At 43.2% G+C, this 19,687-nt stretch overlaps 1 protein-coding gene across 2 annotated transcripts in view; it reads right to left on the bottom strand.

Moving 5' to 3' along the window:
- Nucleotides 1-19,687, bottom strand: part of LOC143963731 (monocarboxylate transporter 2-like) — a 141,041-nt gene that overhangs the window by 19,101 nt on the left and 102,253 nt on the right. For both annotated transcript variants that reach the window (XM_077473450.1, XM_077473451.1), the window contains exons 3-4: nucleotides 7,478-7,621; nucleotides 3,175-3,969 (exon numbers count right to left, since the gene is read on the bottom strand). In XM_077473450.1, coding sequence (XP_077329576.1) covers nucleotides 3,175-3,969; nucleotides 7,478-7,621 — 939 coding nt within the window. The remainder of the gene's footprint in view (nucleotides 1-3,174; nucleotides 3,970-7,477; nucleotides 7,622-19,687) is intronic.

Raw genomic sequence — 19,687 nt, 5'->3', positions numbered from 1 at the left:
GATAGAATGTGGATTCACAGTGGCATGGGTTTTTTCAGTTGGTTTTTCTCTTCCTCAAGTGTCTTCAATTACGAAAATTCTTCTGAAGATTTGGACAGAACATGTTTAAGCCATCTATGTGTTTTCCACCTGCTGAGGAGGTCTTGGTTTTCATTGCCCCCCTCCCAAGATGCCATCTGCACCACCAATCCCGTTTCTGATATTTTATGCCAACGTCAATGACAGCACCCCAATCCAGTGAAATTCTTAAAAGCCTGGCTATTGATTCAGTGGGACTAGAGGGGCAGGGATTCTCTTCCGAGGTGGTTCAGAACCTTGGTGAAGACCACAAGATCATGAACCACACATCTGAGGATATAAAGGAAGTTTGTTCTGTTTGCTCAGCAAAGTTTTCTGTCCTGTGTCCCCAGCTCTGGACATTTTTACAATCGGTGCTTGGTCTGGCATACAACACTATTGAACAAATGCTTTATGCAGGCCGTAATTCTTATACGACCATCAAGGAAACGTGTTCCCTTCACGGGACTTAGGCTTGGTTCTGAAAGCACTAGTACAGGCATCCCTTGCTCCAATAGCTTAATTTCCATTGCGGTGCCTAGTGGTAAAACTAGTTCCTCTGACAGCAGTTGCTTCAGACAGAAGGATATTGAAGGTTGCAGCACTTTCCTGCAAAGATCCATTTTGTGTATTTTGCCAAAAATTGTGATACTATGTCCATCTCCAAAGCTCAATACTAAAGTGGTTTCCAGTTTCCAGGAAAACCTGGTGGAAGTCCCTACAAGCATTCACATGCAGTCACTGAGTACACAGCAGGAAGACTTCAGGTCCTTGCACATGGACAAGTTTCTAACAATGTACATGCAATGGTCAAAGATGTGAGGAAAGTGGACAATCTTTTAATTTCGCCTTCAGGTTCTTGAGTCATCTTCTATTGGTTCACCAGGGTGATTAGATTGGCATGCAAAAAGTAGGCCTTTCTGCTCAGGAACAGGGGCAAGCTCCTTTGACCAGAGGGGTGACAGCCTTTGGGGAAGTTATGCCAGGATTTCAGTGAAGGATATTTGTCAGACAGACAGCCCTTCATTTGACTTTACAAGTTAGTCGTGCCATCAGCAAGTTCTGCAAAGTTTGGGATGAGACAGATAAGTCATTTTTGTCTTTAACAGATTTTCTTTGATTGTCAATGTTTCTTTTTATGCATTCTCTCCCACCCTTTTATTCAGCTAGTTATATCCCATTGTGTGCTGATGTGAGGTGGGCCAGGAATACAGAAAACTGATATCAAATATTTACCGTAATTTTCCTTTATTGGCCTATCCTCATGTCAGCATATGACTCCCTCCCAAGTGGCCTGTCGCAGGCTAGATTATCAAACATGTCAGTGTGGGAGAGGCTGCATTTTATTTAGCTATGATGAAGAGGTGGTCCTGTGAGCTTCAGAGGAGGTGTTAACCCATTGTGTGCTGACATGAGGATAGGCCAATTAAAGGAAAATTACGGTAAGTGTTTGATAACAATTTTCTGTAATATTTCAGGGATTTAAAGTGCTTCAACATTTCTAACAGGCTCTCTTGTCTGTGTGACAAGGTTCCCCCGAAGTATCCTCTTTAAAGGCACTTCAGACTGGGTCAAATGTTTACTCTCACCACATGTAATACAAGGCTCTGCATTGCATGTGATGATGCTGAGGCGCTGCCTACAGGCCATTGCTTCTAGGAGAAAAGGAAAGCACCAGAGTTGGTTAGAGCTAAGCGTAATGGTAAGTAATAATGCCTGTTTAGAAGCCCCTAGACTAAATGAGCATTTAAAGCTGCTTTCCAAGAATTTAGCTCCTTTGTAAAAAGAGAAGGCTCACTATGACTTAAAAGGGTTGTAAACCTTTGTGTTTTCTCACCTTAATGCATCCTATGCATTAAGGTGAAAAACACCTGGCAGTGACCGCCCCCCCCCCCGTTTTACTTACCTGAGCCCTGGAACTTGACCTGGCGGGGACGCGCTGTTTCTCTGCTCGGCTCTTGATTGGATAGATTGATAGCAGTGCAGCCATTGGCTCCCATTTCTGTCAATCAAATCCAATGATGTGAGCGTTGCCGAGTTATACATTCGGTGGCTATGGAAGCCAAATTCTTGACTCGGGAGTGCGCCCACAAGGCAACCCCCATAGGAGAGTGCTTCTCCTAGGGGGTTATCTGATGTGGAGAGGAGCTGCGAGAGCCGCCGGGGGACCCCAGAAGACGAGGTTTGGGGCAACTCTATGCAAAATGAGCTGCATAGTGGAGGTAAGTATGATGTTTGTTATTTAAAAAAAAACACCTTACAGTAACTTTAAGTTCAATGAGGTGCATGTCATCTCCTTAACTTCTCTATATTATTTATACCTGACTGGTTTATAGTACTCCCAGAAGACAAGCTGTCACTGTATTTCCAGGAGCCCAAATGCTAATCCTCCAGGTCTTAGCATCTTCAACAGTAAATATTAAAACGGTAGTTTTAATTTTTAGGTGTATAGTGCAATGTGTTAATATTGCTCTTGAATCTTTTATGTTTATTTCTAAATGAATAAAGATTTTGTTGATTTGATACATATGTATAACCTTTCTACAATTGAAGCCACAAGACTCACTAAAGGTGCCCACTTTTTGAACTCCGGCGTCTGTCCAGTGTTCACCTATGCTATTCAAGGAATGTTGCAATACAGGATTTAAAAAAAAATGCTCAGTTGCTAAGTATAACAATATCTAGACACTATCTAGCCTCTATCTCAACCAGAGTGTATATTTTTTCTGTGGTCACAGATACAGGTAATAGGAGGAATCACTGATTGATGTGGCAATTTGTAATGACATAGAAGCAGTGGGGCTGTTAAACGTGACTGGTGCTTGTTGGAAGGGTAGTGGCTTGAAAAAGATTGGTCAATTACTCTCCTCAATCCCTTTCTCCATATAGAGAAATCTGCAAATTTGAACCTAACCACTGTATTTGCTGCGATTGCTCCAAAATGGTTACCCAATTCTTTAAAATGTTAGTTAATGATAAAAAAATCTCCTTGAAAGATAGGAGAAATCAACAATGAGGATTAAAGTAGCAAGATTTAGAATAATATGCAGATTTGGATATTGTGGATTCTTATACTATGAAAATGTTTTTAATAAAAGAAAAAGGGAAAATTCTTACCACCCAACGGAGGTCCAATTAATACTGGGCAACATTCCACAATGGTTACAAGTCCAACAGCACTGGAGAATCTTGCTGCTCCAACAAGGTCCATTAGTGTTTCAAAGAGAACACTGCTTACCATACCAAAGGCAAAGCCAAAGAATATTGCGTATATCACTAATCCCATGTAATCGTTAGCAAAGGGGCACAATACATGGCATATACCATTATATAAAATTGCAAAACTGAAAAAATATTGTATCCTTGGACGGACATATTTAGAGTTTGCAACCATTCCCATGCTAGGTCTTGCTACCATGTCTACAAAAGCCAATATGGATAGTAAAAAAGCAGATGAATACTCATCTATTCCCATATGCTTGGCATATGGTGCCAGGAAAACAATTGGGGCAAAGAATCCCAAGAACATAATGACATTCCCGGATAAATAAATAAGAAATCCCCTGTGCTTAAAAAGTGATAAATCTAAATATTTGTTAATATTCTGACATACTGTCAACTTCTCTGCTTTCTCTGCTTTCTCTGCTTTCTCTGCGACTTTTTGTACAGGTTTAGGTCCAATAGGCCTCATGAGAGACCCAGCCACACAGCAATTTAACAGGAGTCCTCCTAGCACTAAAAAACTCCCTCTCCATCCTAATTTATTGAAAAGAAACTGATTTAGAGGCGCTAAAGTACTTAAAAATACTGGGCTTCCTGCCATGGCCAGTCCATTTGCAATAGGCCGTTTTTTGAAGAAGTATTTTCCAATAATTGTTAAAGAAGGCTGAAGATTAAATGCTAATCCGAAACCTACAACAGAAAAAAAAAAACCTTAGTCAATCAGAATTGCATTATTAACAAATGCAAAGCAATGCAAGTTACAAGAACAAAGTCAATTTGTTAGTTGTGAATATTGGCTTTTTTTATAGTTAGAATGGAGGTAGAGTGTTATTTCACATTTTCTAACTTATATATGTTCGTATTGCTCTCTTCAAAGTTTAGTGATCAATAGTAAAGTATTTTTGGTATTTAAGTTGCAATTATTGCACATTACTTTGACCATAATTTTTGTTCAATATGTTCAAAATTACATTATTTTAAAGTATATATATATATATATATATATATATATATATATATATATATATATATATATAAAAAAATATATGATCCTTATCCCTAAAACGTATCACCTTCACAACAATAAACCTTTCTTTCCCACTTATCTACCCTTACAATTTAAATTGTGTTTTAGGATAATCCATAAAACTGAAAGATTGTCCTTACCCACCCTGAAAAAGAACACCTAATCTGCTTTAACACTTATCAACAGATTAAACAAATCATTATTTCAAATTACCAACTAAAATAATACCCCTGAAGCTTAATATAAACTCTTAACACTAAAATGTACCCCCTGATCGTGAGCCTGACATTGCTAGTTAAAGAAACCAATTGCACAAAAAATCTATTTGATATATTCAGAATATATATATAGTTAGGCCTCGCTCCTACTAAAGAGGGGTTGTAAACTCCACAAAAAACCTGTACGACAAAGGCATAATGAGCTAGTATGCATCACATACTAGCTCATTATGAAATACTTACCTTAGAACAACGCCTTCCAGCGGAGCCCTTGCGGGGCTCCAGCACTGTGAGTATCTGGAGCCGTGATGATGTCACTCCAGCGCATGTATGGCGGAGCTGGCATTTATGGCACAGGGCTCAGAAGGAATGGCACCCATGGCCGTTCATTTAACCAGTTCCCGACTGGTGCACGCCGATGTACGTCGGCAGAATGCCACGGGCAGGCATATTGGCGTACAGGTACGTCCATTTTTATATGCCGCCCTGCCATCGCGTGCGCGCCACCGTCCGTGCGCTCGCGTGCCAGTCAGGACCCCCGTGAGTCTGGTCGTGGGTCCCACGGACTCGATCGCTGCGGGGATACCCGCGAACGTCTCGTGGGGCGACTGAATGGGGAGATGCCGTCGTAAACAGCATCTCCTCAATCTCCTCATTCTGCCTAGCAACAAGTGATGCTGATCTCTGCTCCATCTGTGCTCACTAACACAAAGCCTAGCCCCCCACAGTTAGTAACACACCCCTAGGAACACTTAACCCCTACACTGCCACCCCCTGGTTAACTCCTTCACTGCCAGTGTCATTTACACAGGAATCAATGCATTTGTATAGCAGTGATTGCTGTATAAATGACAATGGTCCCAAAAATGTGTCAATAATGTCCGATGTGTCGCTGCCGCCATTCCACTGATCGCCGCCATTACTAGTAAAAAACTAATTATTAATAAAAATGCCATAAAACTATCCCCTATTTTGTAAACGCTATAACTTTTGCGCATACCAATCAATAATCGCTTATTGCGATTTTTTTTACCAAAAATATATAGAAGAATACAGCCTAAACTGAGGGAAAAAATGTTTTTTTATATATTTTTGGGGGATATTTATTATAACATAAAGTAAAAAATAATGTGTTTTTTTTTTCATTTTTGTTTATAACGCAAAAAATAAAAACCGCAGGGGTGATCAAATAGCACCAAAAGAAACCTCTATTTGTGGGAAAAAAAGGACGTCGATTTTGTTTGGGAGCCACGTCGCATGGCCGAGCAATTGTCAGTTAAAGCGACGCAGTGCCGAATCACAAAAAGTGATCTGGTCTTAAGCCAGCAAAATGGTCCGGTCTGAAAGTGGTTAAAGCGCATTGCACCAGTGATGTCACCGGTTGCATGTAATGTAAATATCAGTACACATTAAGGAGATATTTACACTACACTATTTACACTACCTAAGGCTTACCTATAGGTGTCAGCAGAGCAAGTATACTTCCTCTTTAAACGTAAACACATGTGATGGCCATGTTTTGCCTACATATGCGTGAAGGCATTCCTATTCATATCAGTTGGGATACAGTGGCTACATGGACACAACTGCAGCTCTCTCTAAAGTTTTATTAGAAAGAGAGAGCTCTTTCTTTGGGAGTGGAAGTATTTCAAAATCTCTTCAAAAAGGGCACTGGACGATACAACAAAAAAAAAATATAGACACTAAACAGATATAGATATTTACTAAAGGTAAATCGACTGTTCACTTTGCAAGGGAAGTTGCACTTTGCAATGGAAAGAGCTTAGTGAATGAGGTGAAGCTCTGCTGATTTTCATCATCCAAACATGCGCAAGCAAAAATGCAGTTTTTTTCCTTGCACGTGATCAGGTATTCTTTGCTAAGTGATTTTTTTTTTTGCCATATTCACTCTGGGATTCCCTTGGAAAGTGCAACTTTTTTGCAAAGTGAACAGCCCTACTTGCCTTTAGCAAATCAGCCCTTCATCTTTGTTAGGAATATTCAAAAACATTTTATGATATAATTAATCTGGAGTGTGTTCACTTATGATTTTGTGAGACTTTAAAATTCTCAGTGTTTACAGACAGTCTAGTATTATACTGTATATTTTCTGACGTGGTGTCTTGACTCATTTTAGAGACTAGTTGCAGTATTTTCAGACTTTAATATTTTTAGTTGAAAGTTATCATTGTGAAAATGTTTTCTGTTTTCTAGACCTGTGTATGAATACTTGCAGGCATTTTTTGATAATTTCTTAATTTAATTTCTCTGAACAGAAAAGGTTTATTGAATGCCTAATAGTGTTGCATTCATAAGCTAACTATACATTTTAAAAACAATAAAACAAAACATTCTGTCAGTACTAGAGTTAGCTGGAGTACTTTAGTAATAGTAGTAGTAGTAGTAGTAGTAGCAGTAGTAAAAGTAAAGCCCCATACACACGATCGGACTTTGTACAAACTTTCCCGTGGACTTTTGTACAAAGGGCGTGGTCCACAAGTTTGTATTGCATACACACGGTCGGACTTTTTGACAACAAACACGAACGTAGTGACGTCACAACGTACTGACGCCACTTCAAAAGAGGACGTTCAATGACTCCAGCGCCATCTTTGGTCAACTTCTGTATTGTAGTCCGATCGTTTGCATTGGTTCTGAGCATGCGTGTTTGTACCTTGTACAAAAGTCCGATGCTTTTGCATACACACGGTCGGACTTTGCTCCATCGGACTTTTGTTGCCAGAAAGTTTGTCCGTTCGCAGAGCCAACAAAAGTCAGATGAAAACAGAAAAAGTTTGTCCGATGGAGCGTACACACAGTCGGATGTTGCTCCAAAACAGCTAATTTGCATGTTTGTTGTCAAAAAGTCCAACCGTGTGTACGGGCCTTAAGAGTAGTAGTAGCAGCAGCGGCAAGAGAAGCACTAGACTATCAGTAGTTTATTAGCACTTACCACCAATGACTCCAATACAAATGTATAACTGAAGGACACTGTTGCAGAATGAAGCAGAAATCATTCCCAAGGAGCATAGTAATCCTCCGGCCATTACGACTGGACGACTCCCATATTTGTTTACCATAATACTGCTTATTGGGCCTGTAACAAAAACAAAAAATGTCATGTAATTATTAAATCAAGAATTGTTTCACATAAAATCTAAAACTTGTTGTAAGTACCTTGAATTTGACTTCATATTAGGCTCTTGTACTCCCCAGCATAGTAGAACTTAGATTTAGAAAGGGAGTGATTGCAGACTGCTGTACAATTTTTACCGCATGGGTTCAATTTTACATCTGTGCTTCATCACCCATTGTTTTTGCTCAAAGCTATCCATGCTTGTAACATTTCTACTCCTTTAAATGCTAAAGTCACCTTTTGTACCATGTTAGATATTACATCTGTATTTAGGGTGCAACGTGTAACGTGGCACAAAGCAGGGAATAAAATCCATTACTTGCCTCAGTAAGAGCACCACACACAGCACAGCCAAAACACTGGCTAGGCACACATTTAAACCTTTAATCACCCTAGATATTTAACCCCTTTCCAGCCAGTGTCATTAGTTCAGTGGCATATTTTTAGCACTGATCACTGTATTATTGTCTCTGGTTCCCAAAAAGTGTCAAAAGTGTCAGTTAGTGTCAGATTGTCTGCCACAATATCACAGTCCCGCTATAAGTCGCCAATCACCGCAATTATAAGTAAAAAAAAAAATAGTTCCTGTATATATACTGAAGTTTGTAGATGCTATAACATTGCGCAAACCAATCAATATACGCTTATTGAGATTGTTTTTACAAAAAAATATGTAGCAGAATATGAACTGGTCTAAATTCATAAAGAAATTTAATTTTTTACATTTTTTATTGGATATGTTTTATAGCAGAAAGTAAAAAATATTATTTATTTTTTTCAAAATTGTCTGTCTTTTTTAGTTTATAGCGCAAAATAAAATGCAGAGGATGCAGAGACATTGATATGATTCATCCTAGGTTTTCAAATCGGGCGCCAGTGGCAGCCGTGGCTTTCTTCTATCTGTACCCCTGATGAAGAAGATTCTTCTCTGAAATGCATCGGGTAGCAGAAGATGCTATATCATGCTGGAGAACAATGACTAATCACTTGTACTTATGCCTTTTGTATTTTTATAAATGCTATTTGTCAATGTGCCATTTATAGTCCTCCTTAGTGAAAATACCTTGGTTCCTAAGCTATAGACTGGGATGTGGCACACACCCACAGAACATGTGCATCCATTTTTCTCTTAAAAAAAACATTACAAAACACCTTTTTCGCCCTTATTTATAAGTGATCATATTCCATCTGTTTCCAGCTGCATAGGAGCTTAGGGAGGAGAAACAGCAGTACACTGAGCTTCCCAGTGAAAGGATGTGCATGCAGACCATGTCAGGACAAGTCTGATCAATAGAGGAGAGCACACTGACCACGCCGTGTTCTCCTGCTTAATGTGGTGACTGGCAGGAGCACCAGAGATTTCACACAAAGGAAGCAATACAAAGAGAACAGGATACTTTTTCATACAAGTATCATAAAAGAAATTATACAAAACCAAGTATTACACTCTAAATGTTTCAAATATTTTATTAATGCAGTTAGTGGACAGATTTGCATCTTAAGGAAAAAAAGAAAAACATACATGCTGCTAAAGGAGTAATTGCAAAAGTACATATAAAACACACCTTTTATAGTATAGAGGGGCATGTCCAGCTTTTACTCTGATATTGCAGGGGTTTTCAAAGGTGGGTTGGGAAAGAAGTGAAATTTTACTCCTCATATCATCATGCCATATATATATATATATCGGTAGTTTATTGTATCTCACAGTTATATTAACTTTAGGTTGATATTCTGTAGAATTTTCATCATGTTACTTATTGTTGTTAGTATCTGCAATTATCTGATCCTTGAAGCACACATAGGTGCTCAATCTACCACTGGAGTGGGCAAACTTTGAGAGGGGGAATTATGCTTGAATAATGTGGGAGAGATCAAAGCTCACCGGGGTCTGGCACTTTTTTATTTATTTATTTGTTTATTGAAAAGGAATTACCTAGCAAGCCCCCAATAAAAAGTAAGGACGACATGAAGAAAACTGAGAAAAATCTAATAAATAAGTGTCACTTTAGAAATATAAAAATAGCCTACCGTAAAAGCTAGTTCAGTGAGAAACTCTGCATTCAATTCACAATTTTTCATGTTTTGAGTTTAATTGGTCACCCCACAATCTGATGCAGGAGTCTATCATGGAGGCAGAACAAGTGGTACTGCAGACTAACTTTCTGGTACAAAATGTTTTATTGAAAAAAATTATCAAGAAGATGTACAGTAGGAATAATTCCCACACATAGGAAAATTAACAGAAGAACATTAGAAAAATTACATCAATAATACATAAGAATCAAGAGTATATGAAACTATAAAACAATGACACCTGGCCGGCTAAGATAGGGGTCAACACTAGGTGCCTGGGTCCTAAGACTCAGGGGTTACAGGAAGGGGAAGACATGATCAGACCCCACCAACTCCAAATGGAATGGGAACAAACTAAATATATGTGAGGGGGAGATGGAAAAGGTAATGGAGGGAAAAAAAAAAGAAAAAAGGGAGGAGAAGAAGAAAAGAGAGCACTGGAGCCAGGAAGAGGAGAGCAAGAAGAATGAAATAAGGGGAAGAAGTAGCAGTGATCAGATCAGGAAGAGAAGACTTATGTGGGCTGACGAGCAGACTTTAGTTAACCAGGGGTACCCAAACTAGTCAGGTGCAGAGTCGGAAGGGCATGTAACCACTACGGGGCCCACACCTTAAGGAATTTCAGGTGCGAGTTGTGGAGGATACTGGTCATCTTTTTGTTAATCATTAGGGTTGTCAAGATGCTTTTCCCTTCCACAAATGGGACTGATGTTTTTTTCTAGGCTATTGCACGTTTAGTGGCTATGAAGAGATAAATGGACAATGTTTTCTGATAGGAGAAGAGGCCCAGGATTGGGCAGTGGAGAAGTGCCAGCTTAGCAACTTTAGGAATGCATACATAAATTGTAAACAAAAGGCCCAAAACCCTCGACCAGAACCCCACCAGGCGAGGGCATGACCACCAAATATGGATCTCGTCTCCATGCTGACCACAGCCTCAGAAGCATCTATCACTATACGACAGGACCGAGTTGCTGACGTGGGCCAGAAATCATTACCAGCGGAGAAGGACTTTGTAGGCTGCCTCCAGTGTGACAGTATTGAAATAGCATTTTGCTATCCTAGACAAGGCTTTGCTTCAGTCCCCAGGGTCAATAAAGGACCATAGATCTCATTCCCATCTCTGAACATATGGATGGGGCATGGGGAGCTGCAGCATTTGGCAAGGAATAGACCGTGGAAATGGTGCCAAGGGCACCAGGAAAATGCAAGCAAATATGTTCAAAGGCCATTTTCTGAAATGGATAAGAGCAGTTTGGTATGATAACTTATTTATAGTTTTCCAAAATTATTTTTGGCCTATGGGGATTAAACAATTTAAAGGAATTAATAACTAACCTCTGCCCATTAGCAACCAATCAAGTTCCAACTGTCAAATTGAAATCAAAACATCCAGTTGCCATAAAAAAACAAGGAGGGCAAAAAGCCTCTTTTAGCCCCTGTACACACGGTCGGCGATTTCCACAACCAAATCCGTCGGATTTTGCCCGTCGGATTTTGTCCGTCGGATCTCGTCCGAAACTGCTGCATACACACGGTCGGACAAAGTTGGCGAAAAATCTGATCTTTCAGAACGTGATGACATAATTTCGTTACAATGGGACTACATTCAGGCTAATAGCCAATAGCTTTGATGTAGGAATTTGATCTGAGCATGCGTGGCACTTGGTCCGATCAAAATTCTCTACACATGATCGGAGTATGTCCGATCGGCCCAGTTGGTCGGGAAATATTTCCAACATGTTGGAAAATTGGGTCCGACAGATATTCCGATGGAATCAGTCCGATGCATACCACACACAGTCGGATTATCCGACGACACGGTCCGATAGGACACATTCTGACAGATTCTCTGACCGTGTGTACAAAGGCTTAGGCTCCCTTTTTAATAAACACGTAATGCTCTTTGACTCCAGTCAATTAATTCATTTTGGCAATTTTTAAGGCTAATAGGCAAGAGATTTTTTAAAAAAAGGGCATTAGGAGCTGGGCAGTGCCATAGCAAAAAAAAAAAATGTAAAAAATATTGTACGGTGGGGTGAGGGTTTTCCTTTTAGTGAGAGTTAGAGGGTGACATAGGAAAACACCAATCATTTCAAATACATGCTTGAGAAATGCCTGTATGTGCCAATTTAGCCAGTGGCAAAATAGTTTTATAACAGAGATATGCAATTAGCAGACCTCCAGCTGTTGCGAAACTACAAGTCCCATCATGCCTCTGCCTCTGGGTGTTATGCTTGTGGCTGTCAGAGTCTGGCTACTCCTCATGGGACTTGAAGTTCTGCAACAGCTGGAGGTCCGCTAATTGCATATCCCTGTTTTATAATAAAGTTTGTGAGCTCTTTTTTTCAAAGTTATTAACTGCATTGTCCTAAAATGTGAAAAAAGTCAAAATAGAGAGCCCAAAAACACTTCAAAACCATAACCCTACATTCTCCCTAAACCCACTTATATATTCAAAATATAGATGTAGCGGCAGCTCCTGAAGAGCACACACTATGCATTTTTCAAAGTTAAGGTTATGCCTAAACTGCAGTTTGGTTTGAGTACAATTGTCTAAATTTGGACTTTAGCATCAGTCTGACTGGACTGTGAGATGTTCAGCCTGGCCACAGGGGGCACTGTCTCTTCTGGCAGGCATGGAACTATGGTCTGGTTAGGTGCTTAAGTTACTCTCTCTCGGAGCCCGGTCAGTAGGCGTGGCGCTGTCACGGTCGGGAGTGAGGCCGAAATGCTGAGAGGGCTCCCCTTGCGGCCGAGCGCAGCACAACCCTGAAGTTGACACAGGGATGCAATGCCCACAGTAGCACAGGTTGCCAGGTAGCAGCAGCAGAGGTCAAGTACTGGGTAAGTAAGTCCGGGTGGCAACTGTGCAAGGAAATCCGAGAGTAGGCAGCGGAAGTCCAGAGAATGGTCAAATACAGGCCGGGATCAGGTGCAGGGAGCAGATCAGGAACGTCGGGTACAAGCCAGGAGTCAGAGCCAGGAGGATAACAGGAACAGGTCAAGCAAGCCGGGTCGGTACACTGGAGGTCGGATAACAGGAAGCACGGGTTCAGGTTCAGGTTCACGGGAGAGCTGACGATAATCCAGCAATGCGAGACTGTCAGGCGGTCGTTTAAATGGGCGAGATGACCGGGTCACGTCGTGAACGCGTCGGAGCGATCGTACGTCTACGTCGAGTACGTTGTGTATTCGTGGCATCCCCACGTACGCACGCCCGGTTAGACGTAGCGTCGGTCGTTCGTCTAGAAACTACTCTGCGTTTACGTAGGCGCTGACGCGCGCTAACACGAACGTACCTCGTGAGATTGCGGCTATTTCCCTGACAGTGCCTCCCCCCAAGGGGCAGCCTCCGGATGCCCAACCGAGCCCATTTCTCAGGATACCGGCTGCGGAACCTGTGTAAAAGTTTAGGAGCATGTACATGATTGGCAGGCTCCCACGAGTTCTCCTCAGCAGAATACCCCTTCCATTTAATTAAAAACTGGATGGTCCTACCTCTCCGACGACAGTCGAGAATGGATTCGACTTCATACTCGGTTTCTTCACCAACCTGAACTGGAGGCGGGGGCACTTCTTCTCTTCCTGAAAATGGACTAAAGGTAACAGGTTTAAGGAGGGAGACATGAAATATAGGATGAATTTTAAATGATTCAGGCAGAACAAGTTCAAAGGCTACGGGATTAATCTCCCGTTTGATCTCAAAAGGACCCAGAAATTTAGGTCCCAGCTTCCGGGAGGGACAAGGTAGTTTTAGATTTGCTGCTGAAAGCCACACCTTATCCCCTGTCTTGAAGGTGGGGTTGACTCTCTTCCTCCTATCATACTGCTTCTTGTATTCCTCCTGGGCCCTTCTCATGGTGTCTTGAAGTACTTGATAGTTAGAGTGAATGAAATTTACTCTGTCCTGGACTGCCGGGACAGATGATTCAGGAATGGTGTTAGGCAGGAATGAAGGGTGGAATCCATAGTTTGCCCAGAAGGGTGACTGGTTGGTGGAGGCGTGCACAGAATTATTGTAAGCAAATTCTGCACACGGTAACAAGGAAACCCAATCATCCTGGGAGAAAGAGCAGAAGCATCGCAGGTATTGTTCCAAAGTTTGATTGGTCCTTTCGGTTTGTCCATTACTCTGTGGATGATAGGCAGAAGACAAACATATTTTAATTGAGAGCAATTTACATAGTTCTTTCCAAAATTTGGAGGTGAATTGTACCCCTCTGTCCGATACAATGCTATCAGGTACCCCGTGTAACCGGACAATTTCTCTTATAAAAGTCTTTGCCGTATCTAGGGCAGAGGGGGTCCCTTTTAGCGGCAAGAAATGCGCCATCTTGGATAGGCGGTCTACGACCACCAAGATGGCCGTAAACCCTTCAGAGGGAGGTAGTTCCACGATAAAATCCATGGAAATTTCCTTCCATGGTTTCTCCGGAACTGGCAGTGGCCTTAACAGACCCTAGGGTCTGGTGTTAGATCCCTTGCTGCGCTGGCAGATGGTGCAGGAATCTACGTAAACCTTACAGTCCGCCCTTAAAGTAGGCCACCATAGGGACCGCTGTACAAGGTCCGTCGTCTTCCGTACTCCAAAGTGGCCTGCAAGTTGGTGGTCATGGAAGGTCTTCAACACTAGTAACCTGGCTTGCTGGGGAACAAAAATCTTGTCCTGGTGCCATAGAAGCCCTCCTTGGCTTCTCAGGGAGGAAACTTCGGTCTCCGTACACTGCCTGGTAGCCAGTTCGATAGAAGACCTTAGGTCTGGTTGTATTAACAGGAAATTTTGGGGAGACAAAATTGTACTGGGTGGGGCTCCTTCTGGGGTATCAGGAAACATCCTAGATAAAGCATCCGCTTTGCTGTTCTTAGATCCTGGGCGGTAGGTGATATGAAAATTGAATCTTGAAAAGAACAAAGCCCATCGGGCTTGTCGGGGTCTTAAACGTTTGGCCGTACGGAGATACTCCAAGTTTTTATGGTCCGTAAAAATTAGAATGGGATGAGCGGCACCTTCCAGGAGGTACCTCCATTCTTCCAGAGCGGTTTTGATCGCAAGAAGTTCCCGGTCCCCTACATCATAGTTCTTCTCTGGAGGACTCATCTTCCGGGAGAAAAAGGCTACAGGATGTAGTAAAGCTTTGGGACCTTGACGTTGGGATAGGATCGCCCCGGTGGCCACCTCCGAGGCATCAACTTCTAGCACAAAGGGCAAGGCGGGATCTGGATGCTGCAGGATGGGTGCAGAGGTAAAAAGGATCTTGAGCTGGTCAAAGGCGGACTGAGCTGTTGGGGACCAGTGGAACTTGGTGTGCTGGCGAGTGGTCAGGGTGATGGGGGCTACAATGGTGGAGAAACCCCGTATGAATCTTCGGTAGAAGTTTGCGAACCCGATGAACCTCTGTACACCCTTTTTGTCAGAAGGAGCGGGCCAATCCAGGATAGATCTCACCTTCTGCGGGTCCATGGCAATTCCACCTGTGGTAATAATGAGTCCCAGGAAATGGATAGATTCTTTCTCAAAGTCACACTTCTCAGCTTTGGCATATAACCCGTGAGTTCTAAGAATACATAGTACTTTCTTAACATGTACCCTGTGAAGTTCTAGTGAGGTTGAAAAAATCAGAATGTCGTCAAGGTAGGCGACAACAAAGTGGTCAAGATGCTCCCGAAAGATATCATTGATGAAATGCTGAAAGGTTGCCGGGGCATTACATAGTCCAAAGGGCATGACCAAATATTCAAAGTGACCAAATCTTGTTCTGAAGGCGGTCTTCCACTCGTCCCCTTCCCGGATACGGACAAGATTATAAGCCCCACGTAGGTCGAGTTTCGTAAAGATACGTGAGGTATGGAACCTCTGGAGGAGTTCAGGGATAAGCGGAAGAGGATAGCGGTTTTTGAGGGTAATATTGTTTAATTCCCGATAGTCCACACATGGTCTTAGGGTCTTATCTTTTTTCTCCACAAAGAAGATACCTGCTCCGGCAGGGGATGAAGAGGGACGAATGAATCCTTTGGCCAGGTTTTCATCAATGTATTGTCTGAGAGCCTCCAGTTCAGTCTCCGAAAGGGGGAATATCTGACCAAAAGGGATGGAGGCCCCAGGTAATAATTCAATGGGGCAGTCATAGGGGCGGTGTGGAGGTAGGATATCGGCTTTCCTCTTGTCAAACACGTCTCTGAATTCCTGGTAGACTGTTGGTATGTGAGGAGCCGGACTGGGTACAGGTTGGACAGTCAGACAACTGGGCAGGTTGCGAGGGACGGAATCTAGGCAGTGCTGCTGGCAATAGGCAGATGAGAAGGAAACCACCCTTGAGGGCCAATCGATCTGGGGGTTGTGAGCCTGTAACCAAGGGATCCCTAGGATAACGGGGAACATCGGGGAGCTCAGTACGTCAAATTTAAGGAATTCCCGGTGACCCGAATCGGTGAGCGTCAGGATGGGACTAGTTTCCTTGGTGACATGACCAGAACTAGGCAAGGAGCCATCGGCCAAACGGACGGTCAGTCTCTGTTCCTTGAGGTTCAATGGGAGAGCCAGACTCTGAGCCAAGGTTAAGTCCATGAAGCAACTACAGGCTCCAGAATCGATAATTGCTTGTAGAGGGACTCTGCTGCCTGCCACCATCAATGTGACTGGAAGAGTGATGTGAGCAGAAGCTGACTTTGCTATTTGAAGATGAGATGGGGTGCCTGGGACTGGTTTACTCGGCCTTGTGGGGCAGTTGTTAATGAAATGTCCCGACTTCCCACAGTAAAAACAAAGGTGTGCCTGACGGCGAAGAAGTCTCTCTTCGTAGGTTAAAGCGGGACGGGGAATGCCCCTCAGAACGGGGCCTACTGCTGGGTGAGCTGAAGGTGGGGCCTGGATGGAGCAAGTAGTCCGAGTGCGTTCAGCCTGACGTTCCCGTAAACGCCTGTCGAGCTGGATGGCGAGTAAGATGAGGTCCTCAAGAGTAGTGGGGATCTCCAACCTGGCCAACTCGTCCTTAAGGGCTTCGGACAACCCCATACGATACTGATGTTTCAGTGCTGCTTCGTTCCAGCCGGAGTCAGAACTCCAGGTTCGGAATTCTACCGAATAGTCCTCTGCAGGTCGCTCACCCTGGCGAAGGGCGTACAAAGTTGCTTCGGCTGTAGCTGTCCGGAAAGGATCATCGTACAAGCGAGCCATGGCTTCAAAGAACAGATCCAAAGTCTCTACATAAGGGCTGCATTGCTCCAACAGGCCATGGGCCCACGTCTGGGGATCGTTCCTCAGTAATGAAATGGTGAACCCCACCTTGGTTGCTTCTGAAGAAAAGGTCTGAGGTTGCAGGGAGAAATAGAGAAAACATGAGTTCTTGAAGGATCTGAATTTCCTTCGGTCCCCCAAGAAGCGTTCCGGGGCTGGGACTCGTGGTTCTGGGGCAGCTGAGATAGTAGAAACAGGAACTTGACCAGAGAAGGTGGGTGGTTCTAGCGGGTGTTGCAGGCGTTCCTTCAGCCAATGATATCTCTCTCGGAGCTCCTGAATAGCTGGAGTAAGGGCTGAAAGTTCTTGTAAAACGGCCTCCAACGGGGAGTCGCCTCTGTCGACCTCTGACATGGCTGGATTATACTGTCACGGTCGGGAGTGAGGCCGAAATGCTGAGAGGGCTCCCCTTGCGGCCGAGCGCAGCACAACCCTGAAGTTGACACAGGGATGCAATGCCCACAGTAGCACAGGTTGCCAGGTAGCAGCAGCAGAGGTCAAGTACTGGGTAAGTAAGTCCGGGTGGCAACTGTGCAAGGAAATCCGAGAGTAGGCAGCGGAAGTCCAGAGAATGGTCAAATACAGGCCGGGATCAGGTGCAGGGAGCAGATCAGGAACGTCGGGTACAAGCCAGGAGTCAGAGCCAGGAGGATAACAGGAACAGGTCAAGCAAGCCGGGTCGGTACACTGGAGGTCGGATAACAGGAAGCACGGGTTCAGGTTCAGGTTCACGGGAGAGCTGACGATAATCCAGCAATGCGAGACTGTCAGGCGGTCGTTTAAATGGGCGAGATGACCGGGTCACGTCGTGAACGCGTCGGAGCGATCGTACGTCTACGTCGAGTACGTTGTGTATTCGTGGCATCCCCGCGTACGCACGCCCGGTTAGACGTAGCGTCGGTCGTTCGTCTAGAAACTACTCTGCGTTTACGTAGGCGCTGACGCGCGCTAACACGAACGTACCTCGTGAGATTGCGGCTATTTCCCTGACAGGCGCTCTTGCTGTGCTTTCTGGGTGAGGGTATTTAAGATGCGGATGTCACGTGGTTCAGGGTTCTGGTCCAGAATAATGTACTGACTTCATGGTCCTGGTCCTCCTGACCAGCCCCCAGGAAGGCTATGGCCTGGGGTGCGGATCCACCCGATCGTTATGTCTCGGGGCTGGCTGGCCCGAGGCAAGGAAACTAAAGGAGGATTCTGAGGTGGTTGGGTACCGTCTCTGGTTTGGGAGAGACCTAGTAACTTCAAGCATTCCAGGGTAGGACTCTTCAGAAGAAGACCACGTATGGGTTAGTTTCTTAGTAAGAGCCTGGAAGGGCTGAAGTACCCAAGAGAATTTGGTGTCGTGGATATCGCCAAGCTGGCTGAAAGATCCAGGTATCCTACGAGTGTTTATCAAGTTTAGTTTCCCTACGTATTCTACAACAATGTCTGTGGCAGAGACATTATCTTGTATGTTCTACAACAACATCTATGGCAGAGACTTATTCCTGAGTGGGCACCTTGTTGGCTGATGGGCCTTGTGAGAGAGGGACTGTCCAACTTGGGTGAACATCCAGTTGCGAATGGCTATTCTCTGGATGCAGTCAAAGTAAGCAAGTTCTTCAACATTTTGACTTTGACATTAAGAGTATCTGAACTTCCATTCTAACCCTCTGATCCCAATTTAAGAGACTGTTCATTGTTTACGTTTTGCAAATAAAATCCATTCAAGTGGATCTGTTGTCGGTCTCTCAAGTTACTGGGCCATCTACCACGGGACACCCCTAGAAGTGAAGCGAGTGGAACAGAAGGTAACGGTAAGCCCAAATCTAACCAGCAACTCCTTCAGGGGTAGTGCTACATAGACCTCAATTATGAGTTTGATAGAAAACTGGATCTCTTTAGGACATTATGTAAGCACATAAATACACAGAAAAGTGAAAGAGACAAGGCAGGTTTTGTCTCTTAACAAAATTAGAGTGTATTATCTGAGAGACAATAGCCATTAATATTGTTCAATGTCTAGACATTGTTTAAGCAGCTTGGTTACATATAAAAGGGAGAGGTGAGGCAGATTTCATCCTGAAATAAACAATTAGCTTGTATTGTTCAGAGATAATTACAACACATATTGACTGTACAGTATGTACAGACATGGACCCTTATAGCTTTTTTAAACAATACTTCATTCCTCCTAAAAAGTGATGAAAGTAAAATTGATTGTTCATGTATAACTGCATTCTTTTGGTATGCCATAGACATAGAGTAAAGGAAGGAAAGTGTATAAAAGTGATACATTGCTGCTTATTCTACAGAGATGTTCTAAAATGGCCTGAGCAACCCTAGAAAAAATTATACAATATCCGTTTGATATCATTGTATGCACCCTGAACATGTACCAGAGAAAGCAAAGGAAGGAGTTGCTGTCTGTGAAGATCATAAAGCAGTTTATAAATCATCAAGTCAAAAGTAAAGATCGTTTTCAAACAGCTTGATGTACCCGTGACTATAGTTACAAATAATATTAAAACAAATTAACATCCATGGCAGTGTAGCCAATCATCACCCTGGATTTGGCTGTAAAAGGAAAACTGACCTCAGATTGAAAGAAGAATATTGCAAAAGGTAGGCAAAGAGCCAGGAAGACTTCTAAAGGCATACAAGTTGAACTTTCAAGGTAATCAGTGTCTGAACATATCACCATTAACTTTTCAAGTGATATGGGGCTTTAA

The sequence above is a fragment of the Lithobates pipiens genome, unplaced genomic scaffold (assembly GCF_037356315.1).
Source record: "Lithobates pipiens isolate NorthernLeopardFrog02 unplaced genomic scaffold, aLitPip1_a1.2 Scaffold_8, whole genome shotgun sequence".
In the NCBI taxonomy this organism is placed as follows: domain Eukaryota; kingdom Metazoa; phylum Chordata; class Amphibia; order Anura; family Ranidae; genus Lithobates; species Lithobates pipiens.
This window is presented reverse-complemented; position numbering and strand designations above follow the sequence as displayed.